The sequence below is a fragment of the Oncorhynchus clarkii genome, chromosome 10, assembly GCF_045791955.1.
Source record: "Oncorhynchus clarkii lewisi isolate Uvic-CL-2024 chromosome 10, UVic_Ocla_1.0, whole genome shotgun sequence".
NCBI classification, from domain to species: Eukaryota; Metazoa; Chordata; class Actinopteri; order Salmoniformes; family Salmonidae; genus Oncorhynchus; species Oncorhynchus clarkii.
Genome location: NC_092156.1, coordinates 61,167,425 through 61,175,851, shown reverse-complemented (window position 1 = coordinate 61,175,851; position 8,427 = coordinate 61,167,425). Strand labels below are relative to the sequence as shown.

Below are 8,427 nucleotides of genomic sequence, written 5' to 3'. Positions count from 1 at the left end.
CAGGAAAGGAAGGAAACTGCTCCGGGATGTCACCATGAGGCCATTGGTGATTTTAAAACAGCTACGGAGTTCAATGGCTGTGATAGAAGAAAACTGAGGATGGATCAACAACATTGTAGTGACTCCACAATAATGACCTAAATGACAGAGTGAAAAGAATACAAATATATTTTTTTTTCTCCAAAACATACATCCTGTATGCAACAAGGCACAACAGTGATATTACTATTTTTGCTTAAACGCAAAGCCTTATGTTTGGGGCACATCCAACACATCACTGAGTAACCGCCTCCTTATTTTCAAGCGTTGTGGTGACTGCATCATGGTATGGGTATGCTGGACATCGCCAAAAACAGGGTTTTTCAGGATGAAAAGAAACGGGATGGAGCTAGGCACAGGATTTTTTTTTTTGGGGGGGGGGGGGACCTGCTTGTCACCAGACACTGGGAGAGGAATTTACCTTTCAGCAGGACAATAATCTACAACACAAGGCCAAATCTACATTGGAGTTGGTTACCATGAAGACAGGGAATGTTCCTGAGAGGGAAGTTACAGTTTTGAATTAAATCTGCTTGGAAATGTACAGTAAGACTTAAATGGCGGTCTAGCCATGATCCTCTACTCCTTGACAGAGCTTGCAGAACTTAGAAAATAATAATGGGCAAATATTGCACAATCCAGGTGTGCAAAGCTCTTACAGGTTAGGGGAGGGTTTGGCCGGCAGGGATATCCTTGTCCCATCGCGCACTAGCGACTCCTGTGGTGTGCCCGAGCGCAGTGCACGCTGACACGGTTGCCAGGTGTATGGTGTTTCCTCCGACATATTGGTGCGGCTGGCTTCTGGGTTAAGTGGGCATTGTGTCAAGAATGCCCACTTGGTTGGGTTGTGTTTCGGAGGACACACGGCTCTCGACCTTCATCTCTCCTGAGTCCGTACGGGAGTTGCAGAGATGAGACAAGACTAACTACTACCACCAATTGGATACCACGAAAAAGGGGGGAAAAAAAGACAATTCAATCCATTTTAATCATACTTTAATATAAAATTTGAAGAAATCAAAGGGGTGAATAAAAGTCTTCATGAAAAGTCCCATTATATGTTTATTAAACATAAACATGATTTAAATACACCATATGAAAACCACATATACACGTCACTACTAAAAGTCTGCATGAGCTTGATACTGCATTCATTTTCTCAAAGTGTTTTTGGAAAAAAATTAAGTAGTTGAATGGAAGTAATGAAATAGGCATTTATGAACATTATATATCCTCCACACTACAAACCCACTATGTAACAGACTTTTTAGGCTTGTATATATTGTGATATACATTGTCACATTGTGATATACACTGCTCAAAAAAATAAAGGGAATACTTAAACAACACAATGTAACTCCAAGTCAATCACACTTCTGTGAAATCAAACTGTCCACTTAGGAAGCAACACTGATGGACAATACATTTCACATGCTGTTGTGCAAATGGAATAGACAACAGGTGGAAATTATAGGCATTTAGCAAGACACCGCCAATAAAGGAGTGGTTCTGCAGGTGGGGACCACAGACCACTTCTCAGTTCCTATGCTTCCTGGCTGATGTTTTGGTCACTTTTGAATGCTGGCGGTGCTTTCACTCTAGTGGTAGCATGAGACGGAGTCTACAACCCACACAAGTGGCTCAGGTAGTGCAGCTCATCCAGGATGGCACATCAATGCGAGATGTGGCAAGAAGGTTTGCTGTGTCTGTCAGCGTAGTGTCCAGAGCATGGAGGCGCTACCAGGAGACAGGCCAGTACATCAGGAGATGTGGAGGAGGCCGTAGGAGGGCAACAACCCAGCAGCAGGACCGCTACCTCCGCCTTTGTGCAAGGAGGAGCACTGCCAGAGCCCTGCAAAATGACCTCCAGCAGGCCACAAATGTGCATGTGTCTGCTCAAACGGTCAGAAACAGCCTCCATGAGGGTGGTATGAGGGCCCGACATCCACAGGGGGGGGTTGTGCTTACAGCCCAACACCATGCAGGACGTTTGGCATTTGCCAGAGAACACCAAGATTGGCAAATTCGCCACTGGCGCCCTGTGCTCTTCACAGATGAAAGCAGGTTCACACTGAGCACATGTGACAGACGTGACAGTCTGGAGACGCTGTGGAGAACGTTCTGCTGCCTGCAACATCCTCCAGCATGACTGGTTTGGCGGTGGGTCAGTCATGGTGTGGGGTGGCATTTCTTTGGGGGACCGCACAGCCCACCATGTGCTCGCCAGAGGTAGCCTGACTGCCATTAGGTACCGAGATGAGATCCTCAGACCCCTTGTGAGACCATATGCTGGTGCGGTTGGTCCTGGGTTCCTCCTAATGCACATATGTCAGAGTCAAGGCCCGCGGGCCACATCCGGCCCGCAAGAAGGTTTTTTACGGCCCCTGGGATGATCTTGATTTATTATTAGAACCGGCCCGCAGCAAGCCGGCAGCCCGCAGATCTTTTACACGCACCAATACTACATTTCCCACAATGCAAAGGTGACGCACCGAGCAGTAGGCTGCTTCATTTCAATATTTATTGGCACAGCAGTCGTCAGCATCACAGTAAAATTAACTTTCAGATACCCATCAAAAATGGCAAAACGGAAGGTGGATACTGAGAACCGGGGGTTTCAAACAAGGTGGGAGTCGGAGTATATGTTCACGAAGGTAGCTGGAAAACCTGTGTGTCTTCTGTGTGGAGAAAGTGTGGCGGTACTGAAAGAGTATAATCTGAGACGACATTATGAAACGAAACACGCGGACAAAAACAAGAATATGGACATGGAACAAAGGCTACAAAAGGCAGAGGAATTAAAACGAGGCCTCAAATCTCGACAGGCTCTGTTCAAAAAAGCCAAATCACAAGGCCAGGCTGCTGTCAAGGCCAGTTTTATTTTGGCAGAAGAGATCGCTAAATCAGCCCGGCCATTTACGGAGGGGGATTTCATCAAAAACTGCATGATTAAAGTTTGTGACGAAGTTTGCCCAGAAAAAAGGCAACTCTTTTTAAATGTGAGTCTGAGCAGAAACACCATTGCCGAGAGAGTAGACCAGTTGTCCATCAATCTAAAAGAGCAGCTTGTGAAAAAGGGAAAAGATTTTATTGCATATTCCTTGGCTGTGGATGAGAGCACCGACATTTCTGACATTGCCCAGTTGTCAATTTTCATCCGCGGAGTGGACTCCAACCTAAGCGTGACAGAGGAGTTTTTGGCTTTACGTCCTATGCATGGCACAACTACGGGGCATGATTTGTATGAAGAGGTGTCAAGATGTGTAAATGAGATGGAGCTGCCTTGGGAAAAACTCGTGGGTTTGACAACCGACGGAGCACCTGCGATGTGTGGACACAGGAGCGGACTGGTGGCGAAGATACGGGAAAAGATGCAAGAGGAAAACGCGACAGGTGAGCTGACAGCTTATCATTGTATCATACACCAGGAAGCGTTGTGCGGTAAAGCCTTGAAAATGGAGCATGTAATGAGCATCATCACGCGCACAGTTAACTTTATCAGAGCCAAAGGTTTGAATCACCGCCAGTTCAAGGCATTTCTGACGGAGTTAGAAACAGAGCATGGTGATTTGCCTTATCACACAGAGGTGCGATGGCTAAGCCAGGGAAAGGTGCTTCAAAGATGTTTCGAGCTTCGTGAGGAGATTTGTCTGTTCTTGGACAGCAAAGGGAAAGACACAACACAACTCCGAGACGAAATGTTTCTGTGTGAAATGGCTTTTCTGTGTGACATTACGAGTCATCTGAATGCAATAAACTTGCAGCTGCAGGGTCGGGATCGTGTCATCTCTGATATGTACAGTACAGTGAAGGCATTTAAAACCAAACTGACTCTGTGGGAGACGCAGATGCGGAAAGAAAATTTGAGCCACTTTCCCAGCTGCCAGACCATGAAAGAGAAGCTCTCTACCAGTGCGTTCCCGAGCACACAGTTGGCTGATAAAATAGGTATGCTTGCCGCTGACTTTCGACGCCGATTTGCTGACTTTGAAGCACAAAAAAGCAGGTTGGAACTGCTCGGTAACCCATTTGCTGTTGACGTGGAAAGCTCACCACCAAACCTCCAAATGGAGTTGATTGACCTCCAATGCAATGATGCACTGAGGGCAAAATATGCGGCAGTGGGTGCTGCGGAGTTCGCCCGTTTCCTCCCCGGCACAATGCCCCAGCTGCGCATCCAGGCTGCTCAAACGTTGTCTATGTTTGGCAGCACATACCTGTGTGAACAACTGTTTTCTTTGATGAACCTGAACAAAACATCACACAGAAGTCGACTTACTGCTGAACACCTCCACTCAATTCTGAGGATTTCTTCAGCTCAGAGCCTTACCCCGAACATTGATGAACTTGTGGAAAAGATGGGACACCACCAAGTATCACCCTCAACCTCAAACAAGTGAACATTACTGTGCAATCACATATTTAGAGTTTTTACTCAGTTCAAGTTTAAAAGTTAAAATTTAATATTTGTTTTCACTGCATGTTACTTCTCCTTAAACAAAGTGTTGTTTTTGATTAATAGATTTTTGCACTTTATTTTTTTGTATTTCAATCCAATTATATTTTAAAAATATTTCAGTTGAGTGGATGATAGAAAATTGCTATTATTGTTTTTTCTTTGAAGTAAATTTAGCCCACTTTTGCTAAAATAGAAAATATAGTCTACTGATGGTGCCTTGAATACCGGTTTCTTTCATTTAATGTTCATGTTATGGGGATATTTATATAAAGGAAATTTGTCTTTTGTGTCTGTTGAAAATTAAAGATTACTGACAGAGCCATAAGAAAATATTGCTTTATTTATCTGATCATATTGTAATATATTTGTTAGGTTTTCAGTAGGTTCAATTAGGTTCACTAGACTATATGCGTCATTTAAAAAATTTTCAATGAACATTCGAACAGTCCGGCCCTCGTCTTGTAGCTGATTTTTTTATTTGGCCCTCCGTCCATTTGACTTTGACACCCCTGTCCTAATGCAAGACAATGCTAGACCTCATGTGGCTGGAGTGTGTCAGCAGTTCCTGCAAGAGGAAGGCATTGATGCTATGGACTGGCCCGCCCGTTCCCCGGACCTGAATCCAATTGAGCACATCTGGGACATCATGTCTCGCTCCATCCACCACAGACTGTCCAGGAGTTGGCGGATGCTTTAGTCCAGGTCTGGGAGGAGATCCCTCAGGAGACCATCCGCCACCTCATCAGGAGCATGCCCAGGCGTTGTAGGGAGGTCATACAGGCACGTGGAGGCCACACACACTACTGAGCCTCATTTTGACTTGTTTTAAGGACATTACATCAAAGTTGGATCAGCCTGTAGTGTGGTTTTCCACTTTAATTTTGAGTGTGACTCCAAATCCAGACCTCCATGCGTTGATAAATTTGATTTCCATTGCTAATTTTTGTGTGACTTTGTTGTCAGCACATTCAACTATGTAAAGAAAAAAGAATTTAATAAAAATATTTAATTCATTCAGATCTAGGATGTGTTATTTTAGTGTTCCCTTTATTTTTTTGAGCAGTGTATATATCACAATGTCTAGATGCAATATTCTACCGAGGAACATTCAACACTGAAATCTGTTACTCTTGTTATTCCAAATGCATCTGTGAATCTTTTCTGATGGCGACAATGAAAATGAATCTTTGTCTTTAATGCAGGGTTTGATCTAAATGTCAGAAGCTATGAAGTGGAATGGTTATTTTCTATGTTATAGAGTGGAATGGTTTTTCTGCTGGTGTGTCCTAAGGTAGCTCCTCTCTGAGAACCTTTTCCCGCAGTGTGTACAGGCGAATGGCCTTTCTCCCGTGTGGACCTTTAGGTGCATCTTCAGCTGGTCCTGGCGGGAGAACCTCTTCTCACACTGGGGACAGCTGTAGGGTTTCTCCCCTGTGTGGACCCTCTGGTGCCTCTTCAGGTGGTGCTGGTGGGAGAACCTCTTCTCACACTGGGTACAGCTGAAGGATTTCTCCCCTGTGTGGACCCTCTGGTGACTCTCCACCTTCTGGAGGCAACTGAAGCCTTTGTGACAGAACATGCAGAGGAACCGTTTCTCTTTACTATTGCCTGATGTGGCTCGCCCTCCCTGAGCCTGGGCTCTAGCCCTGTCGTTTGAGTTCAATACCTGATCGAAAAGGACGTGGCCATGTGAATCGGAAGGCCCCATTGACGTAGACACTGTGTCGTGATCCCTGAACGCATGTAAAGGGGAGTGGGTTGCGACATTTGAATTTGTCTCTAAGCTTTCCCTGTAGTCTAAGAAGTCACTGGTGTTGCCCTGCGAGTGTCCCCCTAAGTGAGTTTCGTTTGCATTCCATGTCAGAGGAGTGTCGTCCTCCACTTTCACAGTCATGTCATCTAAGACTATAACCTCCCGTTTCTTATTTAGGCACCCTTCAGAGTATACACTACTACTGTACCGGTTCCAGTCACCTCTCATTGGATTAGTCTGTGTGTCTAAGTCCACAGATGTGTCACCAGGTATCATCTCAGTCTCTGTAGCGTATGAACAGGATGGATCATTGCCAGTCTGTAATGCATCACCTGAGTCCTGATGGGATAGAACCGGGCTCGGGTTACCGTAAAGTAAATTCTCTGAGCGGGGAGCAGGAGGACAGCCCAGTTGCCCCAGCCCCATTAAAGTCTCTGTGTCGGTCTCTGACTTGAGTACGGTGTTCGGCGTTCCACTGACCTCCGTGATGCTACGTCGGGTCCTGTGCTGCGCTGGGGAAATGGTGGAATCATCCGTGGCTACAGGGGGCGCTCCAGTCTGGATGTCTCTGCTGTGTCGTGGGTCCTCTCCTTCAGACCTCTCCAGCTTGACCCCAGGACCAGCAGCTTCTGCATCTGCAGACTGATAAGAAGCGAGGAGGTTATTACCAGTACATGAGTAGAATTGTATAAATATGTTGCGAGGAAGTCTCACAAGCTCCACTATGGCAGATAAATGATGATGTACAAGTAAGCAAGTGAATTCCTGAGGGAAGCCTTTCTGAAATAAATGAGCCACATTTGATTTACAAAGTAACTGTAATTTGTAATGCAACACTATTACACTGACCTCTATCATGATAACATGCTGGGTTGAGATTCCACTCCCCTCATCAACAGTGATTGGTTGGTCATCTCTCCATGTATTGTGTCCTGCTGGCTTCACAGAGATCCTGTGGCCTCCAGTGAGATGTCCTTCACCTGAGAGTGATTGGAGGAAAAGAGGTGGTTATTTTAGCTACTGTCAATGCTCAATGCTATATTATACACTATTCACAGTTTTGACACTGCTTACAATTGGCAAGGATGTAAGGTAACACTTCATGATATACTATTTATTGGCTGATGTATTATGTTACATGCATCATACTGTTTTCATTGAGTAAATAATAGGAAATGCAGTTAATCAAGAATATGGTTAGAATATGAAATTGTGTCTATCGTAAGGTAGCTAAATAATCAGGGGAATTATTGCATTCAAGCCAAAAAACTGATCAAGACGTATCTGAACACATGTGCAGAGGGGAACGTGGCGACAGGTACTGAACTGTACATGTTATGCTAAATGTACCTCTTGCCATTCCTCTGTATCGGTCCAGGATCTTGACACTACTCGTAGTACTCCCTGGGACGATGCGCTCTCGCATCATTGTCCTCTCTGCGCGCTCCCGTGCCACCTTCATTTCCAGTAGCTGTAGTTTCCTCCTCAGTGCCCCGTTTTCTTTCTGGCTTTGAGTTATTTCCAAACGAAACACTGCATAGTCGTCGTCTACGAGTTTACAGATATCTGCCACGGCTGCATTCGCTAGCACCTCCATAATGGAGGCTATTTGAGTGTGAAAAACCATACAGTTAGCCATTGTTAGCGTTAACTGCTAGCTAGCATTACTTATATAAAACCTATAATTTAAGTCCTGTTTCCAACGCAAATTAAACACTAACTTGGGTAAGGATGTGATGCTGTGTAGTTAAATTAGTCATATGTTGAGTTCTAGGGTGTTAATAAACGTCTAAATACAACAATAAAACGCTAACTTGGAAATTATTGTTCACTTCCGTTTACGATTTTTTCTTGGTGTGGTTTTCCGGCAGACAACATCTTTTTAATTCCGGTTGGCATCCAATATTAACGTTGCATTACCGCCATCAACTGGACTGGAGTATAAATGGGAAAAGTTAAAAGGAAAAACCTTGCCAACTACCCCAACATTCATTAAAAACCCACCCCCCATTCCACTATGTTGACCCTATCTGATCCTACACCACGCCGACAGCCTGAGAGGACAGAACACTAACATTCAACACACCGTGTAACTCTTCTGTAGTAAATTATCCTAATCCCAAGCACTTCTCTGCAGTTGCCACCACAACACCTATTTTATGTGATTTACATTCCA

General features: G+C 44.7%; 1 protein-coding gene across 1 annotated transcript; it reads right to left on the bottom strand.

The window, feature by feature from the left end:
• Positions 1–1,018: 1,018 nt before the first annotated feature.
• LOC139418909 (uncharacterized) lies at positions 1,019–8,109 on the bottom strand. Its single transcript, XM_071168692.1, has 4 exons — positions 7,602–8,109; positions 7,101–7,231; positions 5,006–6,893; positions 1,019–2,354 (listed from the first exon to the last, which is right to left on the bottom strand). The coding sequence occupies exons 1-3, from the start codon at positions 7,888–7,890 to the stop codon at positions 5,751–5,753; spliced, it is 1,563 nt and encodes a 520-aa protein (XP_071024793.1). The 5' UTR covers positions 7,891–8,109; the 3' UTR covers positions 1,019–2,354; positions 5,006–5,750.
• Between the last annotated feature and the right edge of the window lie 318 nt (positions 8,110–8,427).